This window comes from Malaclemys terrapin, chromosome 9, assembly GCF_027887155.1.
Source record: "Malaclemys terrapin pileata isolate rMalTer1 chromosome 9, rMalTer1.hap1, whole genome shotgun sequence".
Classification (NCBI taxonomy): Eukaryota; Metazoa; Chordata; order Testudines; family Emydidae; genus Malaclemys; species Malaclemys terrapin.
In genome coordinates this window covers 29,980,927-30,006,199 of record NC_071513.1, presented here as the reverse complement: position 1 = coordinate 30,006,199, position 25,273 = coordinate 29,980,927, and the positions used below count along the sequence as shown (strand labels likewise).

The 25,273-nt window shown below is 40.5% G+C and overlaps 1 protein-coding gene across 5 annotated transcripts in view; it reads right to left on the bottom strand.

Moving 5' to 3' along the window:
* DACH2 (dachshund family transcription factor 2) overlaps nucleotides 1-25,273 on the bottom strand; it is a 487,625-nt gene that overhangs the window by 179,195 nt on the left and 283,157 nt on the right. For 3 of the 5 annotated variants that reach the window (XM_054038771.1, XM_054038772.1, XM_054038776.1), the window contains exon 3: nucleotides 22,493-22,564. The exons of the other annotated variants lie outside the window; for them this stretch is intronic. In XM_054038771.1, the coding sequence (XP_053894746.1) occupies nucleotides 22,493-22,564 (72 nt within the window). The remainder of the gene's footprint in view (nucleotides 1-22,492; nucleotides 22,565-25,273) is intronic. 5 annotated transcript variants of the gene reach the window in all.

Genomic DNA, 25,273 nt, shown 5'->3' with positions numbered 1-25,273 from the left:
CAAAGCAGAAGAGACCATATCTTGGTCCAAGGGCTTGAAAAGCAGTGCACCAATGTATTGTGGAAGGCAAAAGGCATGATGGGGCACTACAGAAGTCGTGGCTATTCAGTGCAGATAAAGAAGCCTCCAGCTGTAACAGCCTTTGTGCCACTAGGCCAAGCTTCAGCAGCAGAGAGAATGGGATTGTCCCAGTGCAATGACTCTCCCACTTTAATCAATCTCACGCAGACGTCATTCATGCACATCTCTCTTCAAAAGTCCTGTGGCGATGGGGGAGTGGCAAAGCGACAGGTGAAGATGATTCCTGGCAGTCGTAGCCACAAGCCTGCATGCAGGCGACCTAGGACATTGGTCGCCCATCCCTGACCTAAGGGCAGCAGGGAAGCTCGGCAACACCCCAGGTGACAGAGCAGCCCTTTTCAGGATTGCACTGCTCTCCCTTTGTAAGGGAAGGGGCTAAAAAAGGTGCCTCAAACATTGCCTGCCCAAATTAAATCCGGACAGTTTACCACAGCTGGTGTATCATCCTCAACACAGTCGAAAACCAAGGATAACTAAAAAAGCACTAAAGATTGCAGCTTGGAACATCAGGACTATGATGAACAATTATGATACTTCTCGATTTGAAAGAAGAACAGCTCTCCTTTCAAAAGAGCTAGCCCAGTATGACACTGACATTGCAGTGCTCAGTGAAACTAGATTGGCAGACGAGGGTATTATTCAACTAAAGCAAGTTGACAGCAATATCAGAAATAATCGATTGTTAGTTGCCAGGGAAAAGCGTCGTACTTCTGCTATAGCTACCAAGATGCTCACCAATGACATTGTCTGCCCGATATGCTCATGAGCATGTGCGTCACGCTTTGGACTTCAGAGTCACTCCAGAATCCACAAAAAGAGATAGCATGAAAATGTCATTTTCAAACTGACAGATTACACACACACACACACACACACACACACACACACACACACACACACACTTTGAATAGCACTTGGGGATCTTTCAGAATGGAAGGTGCTATGTGAATGTAAGAGATTGTCATTAACAACAGAATACTTATTTTCAAAATATTTTAGGGATGGTTAAAACAGCAGTATAATGAGATTTAAGGTGGAGATAGAAGCCATGCTGAAAGTTCAGATCAAAATTTCACCAAACATTAGCAGTGTTCATATTGGAGGATGTGTTCTGCCCCATTTCTACATCAGACAATTTTCATTTAGAACACATTGCACTGAAAAATAAACAATGAAATGCCACTAAACATGAAGTTTCCATGTACCCAATTAAATCACTGACTTTTTTTTTTATGTAAAGCAGTCTGTCATTGATTTAAAATAAAGAAAAATTAGACATGATTAGCTGAAGGCCAATGAAGGAAACCTTGTAAACCAGGGGGAAAAAATGACTGGACAATTTTTATCAATTGCAGGTAAACTTTTATAAAACTCAAATGAACAAAAGCACACTTTGTGCTACCTATCCTGTCTGATACAGTCACTCAGCCTCACTGAAGATAGCATTGGTTTTATTTTATTCAGAAGATTAAGTGCTCCTTCTGTGGACAAAAATACCTAGTCTCTACATACAGCTACCAAAAACAAAAAACAAAACAAAACCCGTCTCAAGGAAATGAGCTAGTTTTCCCTTCCTGAAAGAAACTCATAATATGAAGAGCATAACATCACCAATAACGAGATGAAATGGCATTGTAAACCACAGTAGAAATAACAAATCTATTATGAAGAACTCCCACCAGAAATCTTGGAAACTGGACAACTTACTGTCTGTTCTTATTTTATTTAGTCAGAGCAGAAAAATGAGAGGGAGATCTGTATGCCTGGATTTCAATTGGCTTTACTCATAACTTCCAATTGCATTCACTCACAGATGACTAATTGTTGTCTTCCGTTCTTGTCTTTCCTATTTGGCCAAACTGAACAGAAGGCAAAGATGTCTGCTGTCCCTTGACACATTAGTATTCATTACAGTGAAAAGTAAATGAGAACTATTTCATCTTCAGAGCACTATCCTAAGACATTAACATCTAATAACAATATTAAAGACACATTACAGGTCTTTAATGTGTGGCAGTAATAACGCTGTCTAGTTTAATAAAAGTATGCATTAAAATAAATATTTGGGCTATCCACTCTTAGGAGTTTGAAAACAATATTAGTAGCAAGTTAGAGTTCAAGAGAGTTAAAACTAAATTGTAACAGAGCAGTGCTGGATAATTTTAATTGTTCTTATAACAACAGATTTCCTTCCTCCTCCCCTTCCCACCACTATTACTGTACACAGAAATACAAGGTTTTACGAATGTATCTTATGTTGGTAGCCTTTTAACAAATAGCCTGCAAGCACTGAGACTAAATGTAAACCCTGGAATTCTGCAGACTGAAATAACCACAGCAGTCATTACTTTACCAAATCTATAGCAATTCCTCACCAAATTCAAAAGATGTTCTACAGTGGAGAACAACTCTAACAGATACTTTTTTGTTGTGCTGCATAGGGAAATTGCACATTTTTAACATCTTTATTTAACCAGGTAAAGAAATCTCTGAGATAAGAGCTTCTTGTAAAAAAGATGCCTGGTTAAGACAGCAAGCCATTACATCAAGCAAGCCAATCATCTGTCCAATATGGCATATTTATAGCTTAATTATATCCTTAATTTATTATACTAACATACCGTATAGATAAAATTAAATACAAAGACTATACAATGCTAATTGCTGCCAATGGTAGCTTCCAAATTAATTCAGTAACTACTAGGAAATGTATCACACTGAGTTCCGGTGGTTCTACACTTACGGAATTCAGGATCAGCTTAAATTCTTCAGGAGCTCTACGTAATCAGATTCTACCTCTTTCATCTACTGTGTTGCAACCATTGCATTAGACAAAGAGATATTCAGCAATTACGCATTTTAACAAAAATAAGAAACAAAATAAATGTATGTATGCTGTTGGCTTCATGGAAAATGCAGCCAGCATTTAAATATTGTAATATATGCTCTCCTTCTATTTGTTTTGGGCTCATGACTGAGGCCTCCCTAACCAATCACGTTGCTTTACTGAGGATGGATAACTTGGAATTGTTGAAAGGCTTTTAAATCATATTCTGATGTTCCCTAAAACAGCATATGAAAAGCTTTGGAACTGGAATTTCCTAGCACAGCAATGCTATGTGCTGCATGGTTTGTTGCTATTCCTTTTTTTGCACAGCTACTTATATCAAATCAGTTGCAAGTGATGTCAGGTGAGATGAGCCAATACCAAACCCAGTGTCTTCCATTTGAAATGTCTGCATTTTATTCACCTGTAAAAAACATTTCCTATTGTACTGCATACTGCATTTGATAGATTATTCAGCTGGCAGAATCTGTCTGAGCAAATGAACAAGTTGCACAACTCATCCTCCAAAATGTATTGAAAATCTTGGTAAAATTGGGTGCATACACTGTGGTACTTTCTTTACTCTTTTCATATTAAAATTTAGTCCTGGATTGACAGTGTGGAGGCTCTGGCCCTCTCTGACTTCCCAGACACATGCATTATCTGCAGCCCATACAAAATGCCCATGCAAAAGGAAGTCATCTTCTTTGCCTATCAGTTTGTTCATAAGTTCATTTACAGCTCCTCATCTGCCATCACATCAAATATAAACTTCCTGCCATCACCTTTAAAGCTCCATATTACTCTAAACATTCCTACTTATCCCCCCGTCAAGTTTCCCTTCACCAGCTCTGCCAATGTTCCCATCCTCATTCACCTGTCAGTTTTTTTCATACTTACCTTCTTCCATATACCTCTTATGCATTTTATGACCACCCTGAACTCTGCCCTCAAAATGCTCCTATCTGTGTACATTTAAGTTCTTAAAGGACCTGCTTCTGCCCTATTGCCTACATTGAATCTAGCTGAGTTGTATAAAAGTCTCTATTTGTTGCTCCCCTTTCCCTAAACTCTGTCTGCTATCTATCTACCATAGGGTTACCATACGTCCTCTTTTTCCTGGACGTGTCTGGCTTTTCGGCAGTCAAAGCCCCGTCCGGGGGGAATTGCCAAAAAGCCGAACATGTCCGGGAAAATGGCGGCTCTGCTCCTCCCCGACTCTTCAGCTCTGTTTAAGAGCCGGGCTGCCCGAGCATTACCGGCTTCGGGCAGCCCCGTGCCTCCGGACCCTGCGCCGCCGGAGCTCGGGAGGGGAAGTGCCCGGCTGGGGGCACAGGGTCCAGAGGCATGGGGGCTGCCCAAAGTCGGTAGCGGTCGGGCAGCCCGGCTCTTAAACAGAGCCGAAGAGTCGGGGAGGAGCAGAGCCGCTGCGGCTGGAGGCTCTGCTCCTCTTCGGCTCTGTTTAAGAGCCGGGCTGCCCGAGAGCTACCGGCTTCAGGCAGCCCCCGTGCCTCCGGACCCTGTGCCGCCGGAGCCCGGGCGGGGAAGTGCCTGGCTGGGGGCGCAGGGTCCGGAGACACAGGGGCTTCCCAAAGCCCCAGTGCTACCAGCTTCAGGGTTTGCCGGGCAGCCTCCAGACCCTGCGCCCCCGGCTAGGCGCTTCCCCTCCCGGGCTCCAGCTGTGCTGGGGAAGTGCCGGCTGGGGGCGCAGGGTCTGGGGGCTGCCCAGCAAACCCTGAAGCCGGTAGCACTGGGGCAGCCCTTTCCCCCTGGCTGGGAGTGGAAGGGTGGAGGGGGCGGAGTTAGGGTGGGGAAGGGGCGGAGTTGGGGCGGGGCTAGGGGTGGGGAAATGGGCGGGGCCAGGGCCCGTGGAGGGTCCTCTTTTTTTATTTATGAGATATGGTAACCCTAATCTACCATTCCACTGTGAGCTCCTCAAAACAGGGGCCATCCCTCCTTAAATTTCTGAGAAGTGTCTAGCATATTGAGAGCGCTACCATAAACAAACAATAATAATCCACAAAATAAGTACATCAACAGTAGTACAGGCTTTCCAACACTGATTACCATGCTTCTACCCTGTTTTGAAAGAACCATACCTAGAGATTAATTCAGTTTCCCTACCAATTCAATCATTGACCTCTCTTGTTGTGAATGAAGTTTCTGTGACTTTGGGTATAGAATGGTGACAGCACTTTCTAGGTGCCAAAGCTGCTCAGAATTATCCCTACAGAATTCTGCTTACACTTTTCCTTAACTATCTTACAATATGATTGTATGCCCTCAGAAGGATATGTGTGTGAGAGAGCATGTGCACACATCTGAGAGTGCAGAAGGAGCCTTCATACTCTTTAGTATGTTCTGTATTTCCAAATAGTTGGTTTGGCTGAGATTGTACAGATTTCCCCTCCAACAGTTCAAGTCCCCATGGATTCAGAACTGATTTGTATCAACACTATAGAAGAGCAATTTTTCAGAATTTCCATTTCACAAAATGGAAATGGAAGATTTGGATTTTGTCCAAATTTGGGATACAAATAAATTTCTAAATCTCAAAAATGTCCATGTAATAGAAATTCCATTTTCCCAGCCAGCTCTAATTTTTCACACCATTTTTCAAGTATGCATGCACACACATGCTCACTACAGTACATTATTTTGGAAAGGATAAAGCTGTAATAAAAATGGAAAAAATGCCACAAAAATGTTTTGAAACCATTTATATTTATATATTATATACATGCAGACCAGCTCTAAAGCTGGTCAAGAAACAGGAGGAAAAATTTGCAAAAAATTGTTGAATGTTTTCCTAATTATTTTTCAAATTTTGATATTAAGCATAAAATTTTAAAATTCTAAAAATTTTGATCAGCTCTAGTAAAATAGATTTTATTCAGCTTTGCAGAATCTCTATAGCATGATTATCCTTTAAGTAGACCCTTGAAAAGTATTTTCTGCTGAACCAATCTGGACATATCATAGGGTACTCAAAAGCTGCAGAAGTCATTCTGATCAACTTGTGACTAACTGCCAAAGTTTATTCAGGAAGGCAATTTGGTTACATGCACAAAGTGTATCTAGTTTGCCTGAGCCACTTTTCCTCAGCAAGGCCAGAGATGGGTCTAAGTGTATGTCCTGTCTAGCTCAGGGGGTTGGATTGGATGACTTCTCAAGGTCTCTTCCAGCCCTACATTTCCATGATTTATATGACTGCAATTGGCATTTGTATATTTGTGTTGATTCCATCATTCCCTTTCATTTTTTGATAGAAAAGAGATGGAATTTAATGTACTGATAATTATTAAGATCCAGGAATAATTACTCCTAAAGATACACTAAGAAGGTGTAAAAGCACACACAAAAATACACATGGACTGTAACAATCTGTACACTGAAACCACAATTGGCATATGATTTATTGATTGCCCCGCTCCCATCAAATAAACAGTTATCAGCTAGTTACAGAGTAAAATTACTAACTAAAATGATAGCAAAGGGAGATAAAAAGTAAGAGGGTCATGTAAGGGGGAAAAGATGCATTTTCAGCAAAGACAGTAAATGAGATGGAGAGTCAATGATAAAGAGATACATGCAGATCCTTCCAGACTATAAATAGATGCAGAAGAAAATGTTCTTGTAGCAACAATTAGATGTTTAGAGGGAGCCAGTACTAGAGAAGCAGAATAGACAAGGAAGGGCTTGAGGTAGGCTGACCCCCATTTTTAAAGTGTGTATTAATAATTTCAGGGTAACCCAATCTGTATGGAGGGCCAGACAGAGGAGGATGGAGTCAGAACTGACTAAGAGACCGTGAACTTAGTGTCAAATTGAAAACAAATTTTGTAGCAACTGTAAATGGATGAGTTAAAATCATCATAATCATACAAGAAGGCATCTGAAGTTCTGAATACACTCCTTTGATGTGTCCCTTTCCAAAGCAAATCCCGCTCCTTTTCCCTACTCTTTGTGGCCACCCCTCTACCTCATTTTACCCTCTCAACACTCTCCTGCCCCAAGTTCTCTCAATACATCACTGACTATTGGCTCTCCTTCTTCCTACATGCACCTGCAGTGTTTTGCTACTCGCTCAGAACTGGAGCAGGACAACTGAGTTTCCAGCAGCTGAGAGCAAGAAGCTAGATGCACTAAGGGAGCTGGGTGTGGTGAGGCTGAGCTTTGCTACACTTAACTTTTAGGCACCCTGCTGTCAGTGGAAACCTTGAGTTAGGTGCCCAGACTCCCTATACAATGTAGGCTGCCAGCCAGGCACCTAAGCAGGAAGTCTTAGAAGCTAGCAGCCTGAGTGGGGAACCACCTAAACTAGCCAGTAGTAAATACTGAGGAGATGGGTGAGAGTGCCTGTCTCCAAAGGGAAGTTAGACACCTCCCTCCAACCCAGAGGTACGTGCTTATTTCCGCTTGGGATTCAAATCCACAAATTCTCTCCTGGAGTTGGGTGACTAAGCCAGATCAGCCTTTTCCCAATAGCCCAGGGGTTAGGGCACTCACTGGGAAAATAGTAGACCTGTTTTCAAATCCCTGCTCTGCCTGATTTGAAACAGAGACTTGAATTCGGGTCTCCCATATCCTAAGTGAGTGCCCTGACTTCCAGGCTATGGGGTAATCTCAGGTGGGTCTCTCAATCTCTCCACTTTGTATGGATAATTAAATATTCACTAGAACGTGGACTTGAACTTGGGTCGCCTACATACCAGAGCATACCCTAAACACTGGGCTACAGAGTCAATCTCTCAGTTTAATTATTTATACAAAGTGGAACAGCTCCAACAAAAGAAACAGAGAGCAACCCACTTCAGAATATCCAATACCCTGCTGTTTAGGACACTCACCTGGCATGTGGGGGGCCAGCATTCCAGTCCCTGCTCCAAATCAAGCAGAGTGGGGGGGTCTGAAAACAGGTGTTTAACAATTGTATACATGTGTTTGATGGAACACTGGATTCTTTTTAAAAAGACAAAAGTTACTCTTACAAGCTATATGTTTTAGTTGTATACATCCTTTGGTAATGTATCTATTCTATGGAAATGTGTATGGCCCTCTATCAATTACGTGGACCAAGAATATTTGGTTATAATCATTTTGAAATCCCTAGTGGCTGCAGTTTTTCACATTTATAAGTGTTGATTAACAGGTTTAACCATGCATCGTACGAAAACTGAGTTGTGTGCTTCTGTTTATTTAAAATCACCTTGAGACTGACTGAAAATAAAATGTTGACAATTGTTTTTATGGATGTTTTCATGTTTTTGTTTCATATATATAAACCTCTTGTGTCTCATTCTTTTTTTGCATTTGGTCGTATCTATGGAAATAAAACGAAATTACAAATTGGGTCTATGTTAATTTGTGGTATTTATTACCTACGGTCTATGGCTAGATTGTGTCACTTAGTCACAACAGAGCCACCCCGCCACAGAGAGCACACTGGGAGGCAGTGAAAGGGACATACAGAGGCAATACAGGTGCACAGCAGGGAGCGTGTGCACTGCTACAGCCCTTTGTGGGGGTGCAGACTGTGTCCCTCAACTGTCTGAAACCTAACAGGATGGTGCCTACTTTCCATCCTCTGCCCCAAAGATGCCATGTATCCTCAGGGAAGCATCTAGAGAGCAGTCCCTGTACTGTCTTGAGAACAAGGATTGCAGCTTTCCCTGACTCCTACTCCAGTTGCAGGAGGAGGCTGCCTAATCACTCTGAACACTACACAACCATGGAAGGACTAAGCAGAATTTAGCCCATGAGGATTTGTGTATGTATGTCTCAACAGACATAACACAATTACAAATAAGATTGCCATGTTGTATGTATCTGATGGGCCATCTCCTCAGGTCCTTATTCACTTTCTACTGAGTCCTTAATGAAACAGAATTCCCACTGAAGTCAACAGGAGTTTAGCATGAGTAAAGACAATGAAAATGGAGAGCCCAATGCAGAAAAATTGAAGATAAAATGGGAAAGATTATAAGGGCAACCACTGTATAAGAATTATACAGTTCATTTACTGAGGGCATGGGATCCACTGGACAGGCCAGGTGTTCTATGACCCAAACACAAGGATTCCTCCAAGGAAGAAAGGCTCACTTGTTCCAAGACTATTTGCTTTTATATTGCCACTTGTCTTCCACCAGATTATCGAAAACAAAGTTCCTATAGAAACCATCCTGATATGGTCTCCCCAAACCATTGTTGTCCTGGAATCTTCTTCATAGGACACAGTGTGTAGTTAATTTGTGAGTTTCTACCACGCTTTTAATGGAGAGAAGAGAATTTGTCAGTAGCTGGGCTAGCACCCCTCAACCCACAGATCCCAAACCCTCACAGAGCCTTCTGCAGTACTGAGAGAAAAAGGGAAACATTCCAAGGAACTGGCACTCCCCACCCTACCACACAAGTCTGGATGCACAGCAAGTGTCTCCCCTACACATTCCTGCACAGAAGAGGGCTTGGGGAGGGGCTGAGTTCCTAGGTTAGGATTTGGTCCTGTGAGTTTCTACTATCATATGGTTATATTTATTTACATATTGCATATATTTGAATCTGTATCTATGTGCTTACATTCTTGTGGAAGTATGTATTATTTACAAGTACATTTCATAAGTAATAAAACCTTGTGGGATTTATTTTCCAAATAGACACGGCACCTACCAAGATGTCACTTTTCAAGTATTACTTAAACTTTTTATTTCCCAACTGTCAAAAGTGATTAAAGGGCAAATCTAGACTATTCATAGAATCACAGAATCATAGAAGATTAAGGTTGGAAGAGACCTCGGGAGGTCATCGAGTCCAACCCCCTGCTCAAAGCACAGGAGCGGATTTACCATGAAATAAACTATGTGGTGGCACGGGGTCCCCAAGAACAGGGGGTCCCCCAAAATGGAGGACAAATCTCATCTGACAACCAGCCCCTGAGTCCTGGCCGGCGGCGCAGCAGGGGTCAAGCAGGCAGGCATGCCATGGCCGGTGGCCCCATGCTGTTCCTGGAAGCGGCCAGCTGCTGACACATCTCTGTGTGCCCCTGGTGGGGATGGGAAGGCAGCTCTGCACACTGCTCCTCACACCGGGCAGCGTATGGAGACCCGCTGCTCCCCTACCCCAAAGGGGCGCCCAGAGATGTGCCAGCAGCAGGGCAGCTCCCTGCCTGCTCTGCCTCCCTCCCTTCACGCCACGCCAACTGGGAACTGCGGCCAATGGGAGCTGTGGGGGCGGCGGCGCTTGGAGACCCCCTGCTCCCCCCCCCCCGCCTAGGAGCCGCTGCCGGAGGGGTGTGTGTACCAGTCGCTTTGGGAGCCACGCTGCCAGAGGTAAGCGCCGCCCCCCTGCCCCAGCCCAGAGCCCGCACCCAAATGTCCTCCCAGAGCCTGCACCCCTCACTCCCTCCCACACCCCAACCCCCTGCCCCAATCAAGGTACCTCACTTTATTTTCATTTACTTCCCATTACTTATAACAAAGGAGGAGGAGGAAGAAAAAAAGAATGAAAAACGGGGAGGGAGATAAGAGTGAATGTTCTTTTTCTTGGCTGGGTCCCGAGGGGCGGACCCCGAAAATGAAGCTGCGCACAGGGCCCCACTAACTCTAAATCCACCACTGTCAAAACACGACCAACCCCAACTAAATCATTGACCTGCCAAATCATATTTAAATGGAAGTAATTGTTTGGACTATTATAAACCCAACAAAACTGCATTTGAAAGTGACTAGCAATTTGTTTCAATCTTTGTAATTTAGGGCTTGTCTTCACTGCAATAGTTACCTCCATTTACTACAGCTGAGTTACTCCACTTGAGCCTGCCTAGCTAATGTGAGAGCAACCACACTGTGAAATAGCACTCAAGCTATGGAGAGTGATTGGATTAGCACAGGGGTTCTCAAACTGGGGGTCGGGACCCCTCAGGGAGTCATGAGGTGATTACGTGGGGGGGCACGAGTTGTCAACCTCCACCCCAAACCCCACTTTGCCTCCCGCATTTATAATGGTGTTAAAATATATAACAAAGTTTTAATGTATAAGGGGGGGTCGCACTCAGAGTCTTGCTATGTGAAAGGGGTCACCAGTAGAAAAGTTTGAGAGCCACTAGATTAGCAGATGATGAGTTGTGCTAACTGTGAAGCAAGCCCACAGCCAAACCAGGGCTGCTCAGTCAGCTGGCCCTGCAAGGGAGCTGAGGTGAGTCACCAATCAGGCACATGTAGCAACAACCCAGTCACACCGACTTACCTTTCCAACAGAGCCTGCAGTGACTCAGCCCTCAGGCATGGGGCAGCAACCTATCCCTGAGTCAAGATGGGTCAAATGACCCCCTCCCCTCCCCAGGCTCAGGTATTTCCCCAACCCCCAGAGCTGCATGTCAGTCAGATCACTACATGGCCAGGAACCCTCCTGCTGCCTTGCAGTGTTTCAGACTCTTGAGACTCTAAGTCCTGTTCCAGCCTTGTCCTTCGCCCTACTCTGACTTTGCCTCTGTCATGTTACTGACCTGCTCCAGTCTTTCCTCTACTTCCTGATCCTCCTTGGACATTTGGACTCTGACTACCTGGCTTCAACTTTTGGGCTGTGTCTGGACCCTGGCTACGGTACTAACTTGGCTTGTCCCTGGACTATGACCACCTGGCTTTGACCCTTGGCTTGCACCTGGACTCAGCTATGGTACTGATTCTGGCTTGTTTACGGACTCTGATCTCAGTTCTGACCCTGGCCTGTCCCCAGAACTCAATTCCAGTGTCACTCTTGGCCCAGTTCCAACCCCACATCTAGCTTCGACCTCTGCTCCAACCACTATGCTTGAATACCAGAAGAGGCAGTGCCTGACGCTAACTCAGATTTGTAGACTGTAGCTGCATCCTCGCTGCATTTGAGTTTTGCAGCACTTGAGCTTCAACCCATACCCCTTTGGCAGGCCAGCTAGCTCATGCTTAAAACAAGGCAGAGGTTTGTGTATGGGGTGTGGGGGGGGGTTAACGACAACTCTCAAGTTACACCTTGAGCTTACACTACAGTGAAAACAAGCCCTTAAAAAGAGTCAAGTTACTTGTTTAACTGAAAATTTGTAAAAGAAAAAAAAAAATCACTCCTAGACTCAGTTCTCACTGGTCAAATTTAAACCTAACATTACTGTACCTGAGAGCAGATTTTCACAACTCTGAAAATAGGGGAGAGGAAGGAGTGCTTTGCAGTGGAGACACAAACAGGCATTATTAAAAGTGACTCTGAGAGACTACTAGAAAAAATACAAGTAACATGATAATTTGATGCATATATTAAACTCAAATAAATTCCCTCCCCCCGACTTTACTTTGGTTAATTACCTTTAAGCCACCTCATTTGGCTGAAAAAGACTGGAATAGACACCTTGGACACCAATTGCTCATTAGGTTAGTGAGGAATTTTAAAATCTGTCCTTTCTTCTTCTTCTGGAGTAAAGGAAACATCTAAGTAGGGCAATTCATTATCACTCCTACTGACAGCACTAAATTAGATTTTCAAAGAATGATCTTTGACATTCTGTCTGAATCTGGAAAACATGAAATTAAATCTAACTTTTAAAGTGGGTTTATGACAAAGGAAGTAGCACATAAGCACTGAACTGGGTGTATCATGCATGGGATGGTTTGGGGTTCCAGGAAGAAGGTGCTTTATAAACCCTTTGAGTCCTGTGGGAGCCCTAAATGTTATAATTACTCCCATGCCATGTGTAGCCTTTCCTTGTGAGTGGCGGGTTTGGCATGGATGCAGTTGGTGTTTGTCAGCCATGTTCTTAGCATCATCAAGGATACCAAGGCACTGGTCACTCTGAAAGTGTAAAATCCAAATGCATATCCTCTATATGTCAAAATGTGTCATCTCCACTTTAGTACTGGACCACCCCAAAAATAACCATTGAAATAAGTTATGCAAACATTTGATCTGCAACAATGGAAAAATGCTTTCAGTATAGAGGAGATATATCTGTGCCTACTGAGAGCAGGTGGCCAACTGCCCCAATATAAGTAACTTGTAGCAGTGTAATTTAGTCCTAAATGCTCAGCTGCCTCTGCACTGAACCACCTCTTCCCAAAAATAACTACAAATATACAGAAAAGAACTAAGAAAGACGGAAAGATTTTATTAACAATCAAATATCTCTGATTGAATCATCACTCTCATCATCTCTGTCACCAGCCTTAATACCCTTACAATTGTATATGAAGACTGTATTAGGCATTCCCTATTCTTTTACTTTTATATTCTCCTATTCTGTCCCTTAAAACTCATCCTTTTTCTGGCTAGAAAAATAAAAAGGTATAATTATGACCTCACTTGAGCTTGTTTGGCTTTGCTGTCTGACAAAGCACGTCCCAATAGACATTTTATTTCTGAGAAATCCATTAAAGGCCCAGAAGGAGCCTACTCAACTAGATTCATGGTGTAAACAAATGTTATAGTGATAGTGGGAAATAAACACTTAACCCTTGTTAACATCTAATGGGGTAGGGTAATATCATACATTACTTACTTCCACAATCAGTATTTATATGATACTATAGATAAAATGCCCTTTTAAATTACTTTTATGAACTTTGATGAAACCTATTATTATAGTGGACTCACTTATCTTTAATATGACAATTCCCTGTGGGAAAAATACTTAGAACACATAATTCAAGAAGGCTGAGGGGTCTAACTCACAGGTATTCAGACACCAAGAAGAAAATTGTGCAAGTGCTTAGAATAAATAAGAGAGAGTTATCTATAAAGTGACTGGCGTGACTGCTCAAAAGCAACCCCCAAAATATTTACTATTGTGGGACCACAAAAGGCCCATCGTTAAAGAGAATAAAACACACACATTTTTGTTTCTTTATTTTAACCCCGAAACAAAAATGTAAGAAGAGAAGATATTTCTATATGCCCCTTACACAGCTAAGCACAAGGCCTCATTCTACTAATGATAACTGCAACAACGGAACATTCACTGTATTGTTATTTAAGTCACACACATGATGTTTCAGACCAAGAGACCTAAGCTTTGTGCTTTATTTGCATGGAGAAAATATAGACTTACTTCCATGCTGTAGTCATGGAAGTAAGTCTATATTTACTTACTAGTAAACTAGTATCAGAGGATGCCATCAAAACATATAAACCTTCTCTTTGTAACCTAGGTCCCATCTCCTCTGTTTTTTTTACAAAAGCAGGTTACAGTAATAGAACAACCTCACTTTACAAAATGCATACCTGGTTATTAGGTGCAGCAATTAAATGCTTCTTTCAATTTAAATTGCAACCCCTGACTGTATACAGTGTATAGAAACATACAGGGTTGTCGCAGTTTGAAGATTTCATATTACCTCTTTAATTGTGGACATTTAGCAGACAGCCTCTTATTTTTAAGATACTGCTGACTTTCATTGACAATGTGGCCACAGGACAAGGCTAATAATTACCAGCACCAGTAGCAGCTTGTGGTTTTATATTACATTGAGGTAAATTACACTGGAATTAGAGTGGATTACTTTTATCAAATGGGGAATAAGCTGTTAATTAACTCCCCGCTGTAGCAATCTTTTTCTGAGCTTGCAACTGTTATTAGCTCTAGATTAAACTGTTGAATTAATTTCCCACTTACTTACTATTTCAAGAGTTTTTAATTTACCTGGCAGCAGTTTTAATAGGAAATTGTATTAGTGAACATAAATTGTTTTGGGGAAGGGTAAACAGTTTGTGATAATGTTTATTAAGTCATTTTGTTTGAGCAAAAATATAATTGCAGTTTTAATTAGTGCATGGTTGTCAGAGTATTAGGTTTGAGATTACATTATGGGTTTCTGAGAAAACAATCGCCCAGGTAATCCCAGCATTTATAACTGATAGCAAATAAAAAAACCTGTGTCAATACTGCATTGACTTGTTTTTGTGTGTGTATGCATGTGCTATGTTTTGGAAAGAAAACGGAAAACATAATTCAAACTACCCTTTGTGCTATTATCTGAAGGTTTACGGTTTGCATTTAATATAAGAAAATTGAGCAGATTTGAACAAAGCAGGAAACTTTTGTCAACTGTAACATGTGTGAGGCAAAACTCTCACTTTTCACATTTAAAAGATTAGGATCTTTCAACAGGGCAATAACCCAGCCTACTTGCTTTAAATATATTGCATTTTCCAGTCCATAAGCAAGTAGTTGGGTGTAATGCTGAGCCTGAGGGATTCCTTTAGGTCATAAAAGAAAAATGTAGGGGAAAACAATTCATCTACCATAACAAATTGCACAGCCCATTTACTTTGTTACTTATTTGCTGTATTTATGGCTGTTCGTTTACAGTAGCTTGCTGTTTTCAGATGTTTGCAAATCTTATGTGTTCCATAAGAGATAATTAATATCCTTTTGGACAGTAATATAGATGGATTATTTTCTGTCTATAACATATTATACGAATGAGAAATTTCAGATAGTTATTGCCAAGAAAAATTCAATGTTATCCCTCCTTATAAATGCAACTAAAACACTTACTAACATTGTGTACCTAGTTGGCATCTAAGTATGGGCAACCAGTTCTACATCTGGACACCCAAATTCAATTTAGGATCCAGATTTTCAGAAGGTAGGCTCCTGAGCCCATATTCAGCCACCTAAATAATTTTCAGAAGTGCTGACCTAATTTTCAGAAGTGCTGAGCACCCAGTCAACAGAAGCTGCTGAGTGCTTGATACTTTTTTTAAAAATCAGGCCACCTATTTAGGAGTACACTGTGAAACCTAACTTTAGGCATCCATTTGAAAGTGCTGATCTAGGTGCTCAAATATCCTGTGTTTTTAAGTTATCGTTACACAACATGCATATATTGCTGTAAAATTCACAAGGTACTTAAATACAGAAAGATATACCTTCCTGCCATCCAGAGTTTAGGCACTCCAAAGAGATCTGAGCCCATAAATGTAGAATGGTGTTCTTAATGGTTGTGGTTTAATTAGGCCACAACTTTATTCTCTTAAAATAACTAGGAATAACCAGCAATAAATTGTACAGTGCAGGTCATAATTATTTCCCTAATTGTTTCCACCTATTTAGGGGGCTTCCATCAGCCAACCCCCTTTCCAACCTGTCCCAGTCAGCCTGTTGCTGGGACTCCACCCTCTCCGCTGAGGATGAGGAAAAAGGGGGGTATCTCCCTGAGGTTGCAGACATTCCTATAGAAGCCACTACCTCCTTTTTTCCAGATTCTTTAAGGTATGCTTCCCCTAAATCGACTTTTTAACTCCCGTTTATCAGGGAACCATAACCCCTCCGTAGTTCTGGATATTTGTCACATCTGCTACCTCCTAAGTTATGACAATCTTGACCTAACCTCCTTACCTACTGCTCCTATCCACTGTGGGAAAGGTGAAAAAAATAACTTGCACTGCCTTGACCAATCTGGCGGTGACAGAATTTTTTTTCCCACCCCGAAAGAAAACGGAAGCGAGCAGTGCAAGCCCACAGCAGATCATAAAACACAGTCCTACTCAGATCCTAAGGGTCCCGTGTAGTTTAGTAATTCATGGCAAAGAGAATTCCCTCCAAAATGCAGAGGGTATATAGATACCCTCCCTTCTCCTCCCCTGGCCCCCAGTGCACATGGTGGGTCAGTGCCTCAACCTGACCTGGCCACTTCCTATTCCGCCCACCTTTGGGTCCTCTCAGGTAAGTCTGTCCCCCCTTTCCTTCTCTCTCATAACCCAAATGTAGTAGGGATCCTTAAAGGAGCCCTGTCCTTTCTTTCCTGCTGCCCAGACAAAAAATTACTGCATTCAGTTGCAGTGAGAATATTTTAAGATTGGTCTCCTGTGGACAAGTTCCCATGAGGTGTTGAGTGAGCTGAAATTTCACTAAGTGAATGGGAGTTGAAAGTGAACAGCACCTCCCAGGATTAGGCTTCATGTATTCAACTACAACACTGCCTTTAAATGTAAGCCACTTCACCAAACAGCTATTCATTTTGTAGCTATGCCCTCCACTGTTTAGTCACAGTCAGCAGCCTCAAAGAGACATCAATAGAAACTCCAAGGAGGCAACAGCACAAACTTTTTTCTTTCACAAACAAAGCAAAAAAATGTATTATTTTATATTGTGGCTTTTCTATCTTTTTTCCTCGATCATAGAATCTGAAGGTTGGAAGGGACCTCAGGAGGTCATCTAGTCCAACCTCCTGCTCAAAGCGGGACCACTCCCCAACTATTTTTTTTGCCCCAGGCCCCTAAATGGCCTTCGCACGGATTGAACTCACAACCCTAGGTTTAACAGGCCAGTGCGCAAACCACTGAGCTTCCCCTTGATGTCAGTGTTCAAAGCAGCAAATATATAATAAACTGCTTAGGCAGTTGTCAAAATCAGCCAGTTTCATTTCAGCATTTAATTATCCCAAAAAGTTGTTTATTGCCTCACATTGCTGCAAAGGGCCACTATGAACATTAACCTTAGGTAGATTTTAAAACTGTCTCAGTATAAAACCATATGTTCCCTAAAATCTACAGGAAATAGAATGTTTGATATACCCAAGACAAATATGTGTATATTAATTTTGTACTGCAATAGGGTTAAACATAAGATTGGATAATGGTGACTTGCTACCTGTAGACTTAGAAATCTTTTTAGCATTTTGAAAATTGAGACTAGTCCAGTTTATGGCTTAGTAAGGTCTCGTCTTGAGGTCAGGAATGTTAGATTCCAGGCTCGATGACTTTTAATCCTTTTGAACTCGGTAATTACCTTTTGCTATAAACAGTGATTTGGACTATGTCTAATGTTTGTTATTGTCTATATTTATTTATTTCTTCCATCATTTATACATATAACATGATCTTTGGTTCCAAGAAAATCATGTACTTTGAAGACACAAAGATAATTAATACCCATTCACAACATCTTCCAGCCATTACAAATAATGACTTACAGATGGACATAACCCACAGCCCTAAGCCTGTTATTTTTCTGGGTGTAGTAATTAACTTCTATTGTATATTCCATTATTACCTTTTAAATGCAGTTTGTACTCTCCAGTTAATATTTTTGGTGACATTATGATTTATGTTAAGCGCTACATTCTGGCTGCCCTGGCACATATACAGTACACGTAAATTAAGGAAAGGCACAGATAGCCCTTTTCCTCGTCACCAGAGCTTAGAGCTTACCCTGCATTTACAAGGTGGATGCGATAGACTGGCTAGATGTACTCCGCACTTCAGGGAATCTAGGTTTAGGGGAGTGGAGGAAAGGACAGGGCCTCACCACTCCTGCACATCAGTTGGTGGCTGGTGCTACAGGAAACACTTTACACCTTTAAAAGGAGGTACAAAAGCTGCTTCTAAACAAGCTGCCCTAGCAGCATTCTGTCTCCTTCAGTATTCCACAGACAGAATGCCTCTAGCAACAGTCACTGACGAGTATAAGTTCCTACTCCCTATCCCACTTCAGCTCCTGCTGTAAAATACATAGTACTAGTAACAACAGTAGCAGTATAAAAGCTATAACAGAGCTCTAACAATTAAGAAAATAGGAGGTTTGAAGAATTTAGGCCTCAATGTAGCAGAGCATTTAAGCACATGCTTAGCTTTAAGCAAGTGAATGGTCTCATTGACATTCAATGGCACCACTTATTTGCTCATAGGCAAGTATGTACTTAAGTGCTCTGCTGAATTGGGCCTTAGATGTTCATTATAAAATTATATTTGTGATTATTCCTTAAGTGATTGCTGTAAGAAAATATAGTTAACTCAAAGATTACAAATAATTTGAAATCCAACATTTTCAAATTTAGCTGTCTAAAGTTAGGCATACCTCCACCCTTAATTAAATGACCTGATTTTCTGAGGTGTTATACAATGAGTTCTGTGCTGACATCTCAGAAAGTCAAATCACACATTTTACTGCCTAACCACAGGCCCCCAAGTTTGAACATTTTGGTATCAGTCTGTATTTCGCTAATTTGATATTCTGTTTAATGAGTAGGCAGAAGTACTGCCCAAACTGAGGAGCAGACCATACAGTCCGCATACTGTGACAACTCCAACTGAATACCAAGCTTTAAGGCCTGCCATGGCGGTTGACCTTAGGGATTCTGTATTGTGTTGGGAAATAAAATTTAGACATAGATACCAGCAATAACAGCTATATTACTGAAATAGACATAGTAACTCTGAGAACTGCTACTGAACATTTGATGTTATTTGCTCCCCTACATCAGCACTATTTTTCCTGCCCTACATTATCTCCGTGAGGTGTGGTCAATGTTAAGCACCATCATTTGCTGTGAAAAAAAGTTTGCAATGCGCTTTTTTAAAATACAAGCAAAAACATAAAAACATTCAATGGGAGTTTATTCAATTAATTTTAGTTTCCAATTTATAAAGATTTTACTATTCATGCAATGGAAAATGAGAATTAAAATGTGCCTGAATATGCAATGTGCTGACACCAAGCTTAGTTTTACAGCCTTTTTAATACAAAAGTAATTTTAAAAATAATAGGCTTAAAAGAGTAAAAAACAAAAACTAATAGTTTTACTAAATTACCTTTTAATTACATGGTTTCAATTAGCATTTTTTCCTCTCAAAGATACAAATTACTGTTTTCTCTGGAAAGAATTAGGAGATGATAGAAATACAGAGAAAACTTCGACCAAATGCTGGACTTAACCCCAATTGAAAGCATACGTCCACATAATTTCCAGAATGGACTTGTTCTTGCAAATACTGCAAACATTAACAATTCTTACAAGTGTACATGAGTTATGAGACATGCTTCTCGCATATGGTAATACATATTATTCTACTAAACTCATTAGTTATTACATTTAATATATACAAAGCTAAGAATTACAAATAATAAAATGTTTTCCATATGAATGTGGTTTTCGATTTCTTTGAAGTCATAAGAAAGATGCTGTGGTATTAGTCAAGGTATTATGCTATAGCATAAGGAAAATATTATACTACAGGTGCAGAAAAGATTTATCCCACATGTTATCAGGCTACATCTGGTGTAAAAACAGTGAATTAATCTTTAGTTCCTTTGGGGTTTAAATCTTACAGGTCAAAAAGAAAATGGCTCAACTCTTAAATGATATAGCTCCATGTATTGTCAGAACCTTTTACATCATCTACCAAAGATTTTGTGATACAATAGTTTCAAAATTCATTTTTTTGAAATGAAAAAGCTTGAAGTAGGCAGATGAAAAAGTAAAGAAATAACCACAACCAGAAAAAAAAGTGTTGCTCCTGCTAACATTACAACAGTGTGGTACCATAGTACAACTATATTGAAGGTATGTGTTAGTTCAAGTTTCCCATTGTAAAAAGCTAGTTTTTGTTTCTTCCAAGATTAACAAACCCATTGGAAAAAAATGTGCCCTAATATTAAATTTCACACGCAATATACTATATCTGCCTAAGCTTTTGGAGTGTATTTGTGTTTAAAAAAAGTTTGACATTTTAAAATTTTGTCTATAGAAGCACTTTTAAAATACAATTACAAAAAAATTTCAATTTAAGCAAATTAAATATATTGCTAGTGATTTGTTCATACTGGAGCTGATGCACAGCAAATCATACATTAGATTAAATTAGTCTCTTTTTCAGTTCACAAATTGTCCTTAGGTAGCAGAAAATTTTCTCAATTATGTTAGTTATTTGAAATTATTCACTAATAGTGAAATACACACCGGGTAGCTTGCATAATTTAAGTCCAACATAAATGCTTCTGCTGGTCCTCTTCACAAGGGTGAATTTCCCCCCAAATAATTTCTGCAGAATGTTCTTGAACTCTGAAGAGTCACAACTCTCAAATTCTGCTGACCAGATTTGATTAAACATATACCAGCTATTTTTTCTATTCCCTGACTGGATAAGTATAACTCTTAGAATCAGGTTTCTTGTGTAAATATTTGCATTTAGGAATTCCAAATGTCCTTTCAACAAATATTCTCTATTATTCATCCTATTTATTTATATTTAACCTAATATTATGTGGCCTAAATATTATAGCACATATGTGAAATCATTCTATGTCACATGACCCCTTATCCATACTGTGAACACAATGTTGTCGAGTAGAATGATGGAGCTTTAGCATTCATTATACAATTTCAGTTTATGCCATTTCTCATTCTACTTTTTAAATCTCCGTTAAGCAGAAAACAATAATTCCAAAAAGTATACAGATTTTGTGATGTGCATAAATATTCAGTACAGGCTAGCTTGTGATCACAATACTCTCACAAACTGAAGGACACAGTCTTGAAAATTTACCAGGTTGCCTAACTCATTGTTATTGTAATAGAAACTGCACACATATATAGGTGTTTATAAGCTAGAAATTAATATGTATTATGAAAAAGAAATAGCATTATTACAGCAAATACATGATTTTCTTCTCTGGAGAATTTCACATGTACCACACCAATGGCACAACACATATTATATTAAATACTATGCGATCAACAATATAACCACCACTGGACTGTGTTAGATTGGCCTTTGTGTTAACTTTCTCTCTGATACAAATCATGCTACATATTATAGTACTACACATTAAGGTAATAACAGTGCTACTGTCGAACTAATTTTGGCCCAAGAAAGTTATAGACACAGGCTTGCTTGTTCAAGTTGTTATAGCTAGGAATTTGGAGGTGTAAGGGTGAACAAAATTAATGAAATTATATTATAAAGCATATAAACATTTAGAGACCAATTTTACATTAGTTTGGTGTACACACACACTTTATATATAATATGTAGATGAATGCATAAACAGAGCCATAGGCAGTGCTTAAAGTGTGTTGGGTTGCAACAGGTCACAGACACAGGGAATAAAATTTCTAAAAAATGAGCTGGGTCACTGAGGCACAGAATTTTAGTACTGTGGGATGGGGAATCCCTTTGAGTCTCTGCTTTCCCCGCTTGCCCACCTCCTGAGGAACAGCAGACAATCAGGCTCCTGCAGGAAGCAGGTAGAACTCTTTCACCATTCTCACAGGAGGGGAGGGAGGGAGGAGCAGAAAGAGCCCAGCAGCTCAAGGCAGCTCCGCAACATTCCCTCCCCACCCAACACCATGAGCAACAGAAGAGCAACTCTATTTCTCCGCCATCCCTCCCAGAAATACCTGTCCTTGTAAGGGGGAGAGGAGATCCTGAAGCAGCTCACCCCAAACTTGAGAGGGGGTGAAGAAGTTGCATTAGAAGTGGGGGAAACTGCAGAAGGCATGGGGGAAGGGGTGTCTGTAGGGTTCAACAGATGGGGAGCAGAATTAATTGAGGGACAGGATTGATTTGGAGGTTGGGGAAGATTTAATTTCTGGGCAGAGGGACACACACAACACATACACTTTTTTCAGGCTACTTTAAGCACTGCCCACAGGTATAGCTATACTGACAGAGATGGATAGACAGCATACATCTTCCTATTCATCTGTCTCGCTACTTGAAACATGCAAGCCTCAAGGTTAAAGAAGCAAAATTCTATACAGCTGTACAAAATAATAGTTAAACAAAGCTTATAACTAGAGCCAAATACAGTCATTTGCATGAGATATAAATAGTAGTAAACACCTTGGATTTGAAGAGTCTTGAGCTTTGCAAACTTTATCTGGGTTTCATCAGGAAAAAACAAAGTTCTTAAATCTGGAAAAAAAACACACTGTTAAAAGCACTTATATGTTATTGAAATAGAATTCCATCTGCTAACAATATAGCTTTTTAAATTCTACATATACAGATTGACCAGATATCACCAGTTTAAAAATCTCTGGAGAAGCTAATAAGTGGCAAAGGTATGTTTTCATTTGTTCATCTATATAAGTGTATGAGGTTTTTTGTCTACATGAGGTGGTTCCCACAAGTGTTTAACACTGATGACTCTCCCAAGGTGGAAATCTCAAAAAGCTTCATTACTCACAAAAGCACATGTTCTCCAAGGAGAGATCACAGAGGAGAAGTGTCATATGATTGTTTACCTCTTCAAAATGACGGCTGGGGATCAGTACAAGTAAGCAAGACTCACTATGACTGGCAATCACAACGTGAAGCCAATATACTACAAACTTAGCTCAGTACCAGCAGCGTTGTGTATGAGTCAGGTATGCTGTAAAATTTCAATGATGCCTTTAAATTCTAATGGTTTCAAGCTGCTGTAAACTTCTGTAGCAATCAAAAATAATCTGTCATGGGACTGAGGGGTATGAACATCATGTCATAGCCACTCTGCTGTTAGATTTATTGGAGGGTAAGGCATGTCATTTATGCACCAATTCACAGGAGAAAAAAGCAATCCCTATGAAGTTAATCTAATAATAGACTGGAAAGCAATGATTACTGTTTCATGTGCACTAGCTATTTGTAGCAGTGATTGGCCTAATTCAGCAGGCCTCACTTGTCAGAGCTCTGGGATTAACAAGTGTTTAGTTGAAAACCTATTGGGAAACATCAAGAAATAGTTTAATGAGGATCAAAAGTCTTCCACTTCTGGGTCACTGAAACCCTCCCTGCCTCTACCCCCACCTTTAAAGAGCTTGTTGGAAAAGACTTATTCTGGATATAAAACAAATGCTGTGGAATGGTAGTTTTAATGAATCTACACTATTATCAACACATTTTTCACAATAAAGGAGTTTGATCTAGCAATCCTTATTCAGGCAAAACTCCCAGGAAAGTGAGCAGAGTTTTTGCTAAAGTGTGACTGCAGGATCAGGCCCACTGTAATACAAAAACATATGCAGCCCCTTCTGCTTATAGAGCAAACAACAATTAACCATCTAATTCTCAGAACAGCCCTGTGAGGTAGTTAAAAATCAGTCTTATTAACCCCATTTTATAGACAGGGAAGCTGAGAATAGCAAATCTTAAACTAAGAGCCACATCACACAGCAAGACACTGGCAGACCTGAGACTGAAACTCAAAAGATCTTGATTCCCAAGCCCATGCTCAGTCCACTAGACATGCAGCCTCCTGCTAAATGTCCTTAAACATTTCTCAATTCTGAAAACAACTTGTACAAAAGCTCTCCAGTCCCCAAGTTATTTATGTGCAGTAGTGTTAAAGAACCCTGGGAAAGACTTTCCCTTTCAACTTTCAATAAGAGAAATCCAAACTAAATTGCGGGAAGGGGTGCTATACTCCTTCACACATAGACTTGTAATTCACGTTAGAGCCACAGGAATGACTTGTATGGACAAAAGACAACATAGCTCTTGTCAACAGGAAAATCAGAAGTTAATCATCCCCTCATCGTATAACTCATTTTTCTCAGAAAAATTAAACTGCTTAGCATGGAATGGAGCAAAGCTGCCAAAAAAAAAAAAAAAAAAAAAAAAAAAGATTGTGTGTGTGTGTGTGTGTGTGTGTGTGTAATTTAGGTACCCCCTCCTTTCTACACCCATGTTGCCGCCTCCATTCCCTCAGCAAGAAAATCACATGAATAGCAGGAAGCAGCTGAGAACAATAATCCGCATAGACTAAAACCTACATTTTTAAAAAACTGAAATAGATAGTGCTACTCAAAGCAGCATTAACAGAGAGGTCACAAAGCACTGGCCAGGAGCAAATGGCAATGCTGCCACTGTTCTGATGGATCAGACAGAAGAGTGGAGAAGCAGTCCCTTTGTGGACCCAGTCAGAGCTTGAAGGGGTGGGGCTAATGTTTTGTGCCACTCCCCAGCAGACTGCTAAATCAGGCTGCATTCTCTCCTCTGGCCAAGTCTTTCCCCTCTCTCTTGGTCCTACACAAAAGAAGAGATGCTATGTTGGGCCAGCAAATCAAATCCTTTGTCCTTTTTCAGCTACCCATTCCTCTCTTACACCTTTTTATTGGCCACAAAAATTCCAGCTCATTTCTCAGTAAGGAACAGGGTATGCAATTCAAGCCTACCAAATTGTTAAATGTGACCAGCAGCATAATACTATCAGTACATCCTGTCATACAGAATATTGTATCTGCCAAACTTCTCAGTGGCTAGGGAATCTGGAGCCCCGGATGCATTCTCTGACATTAAAAACAATGAAAGAAAGTTTTATGTTTTTAAACTATAACTAAAATACCCTTGTTAACTGAAAAGTATTCTCTAGAATCTTAATGTTTTGCAGACTATTAATGGAAAGAAAATTTAGAATTCATGATCAGTTATTTGCACTAGAAATCTAATCCTAAGAATTATGCTCATTCAGACATGTGACCTATCTGTTCAATTAAATCAGAGCTTTTACTGGCACAGATAAAAGCAAGATAGCCAAAGCTATCTCAAACTTTAGCCAATAAAATACTCGAGACTCCACTCAGTGCTTCTAAACGAGTGAAACAATTATACAAATGCAGACCTGTTTCTTTAGCAGTGGCA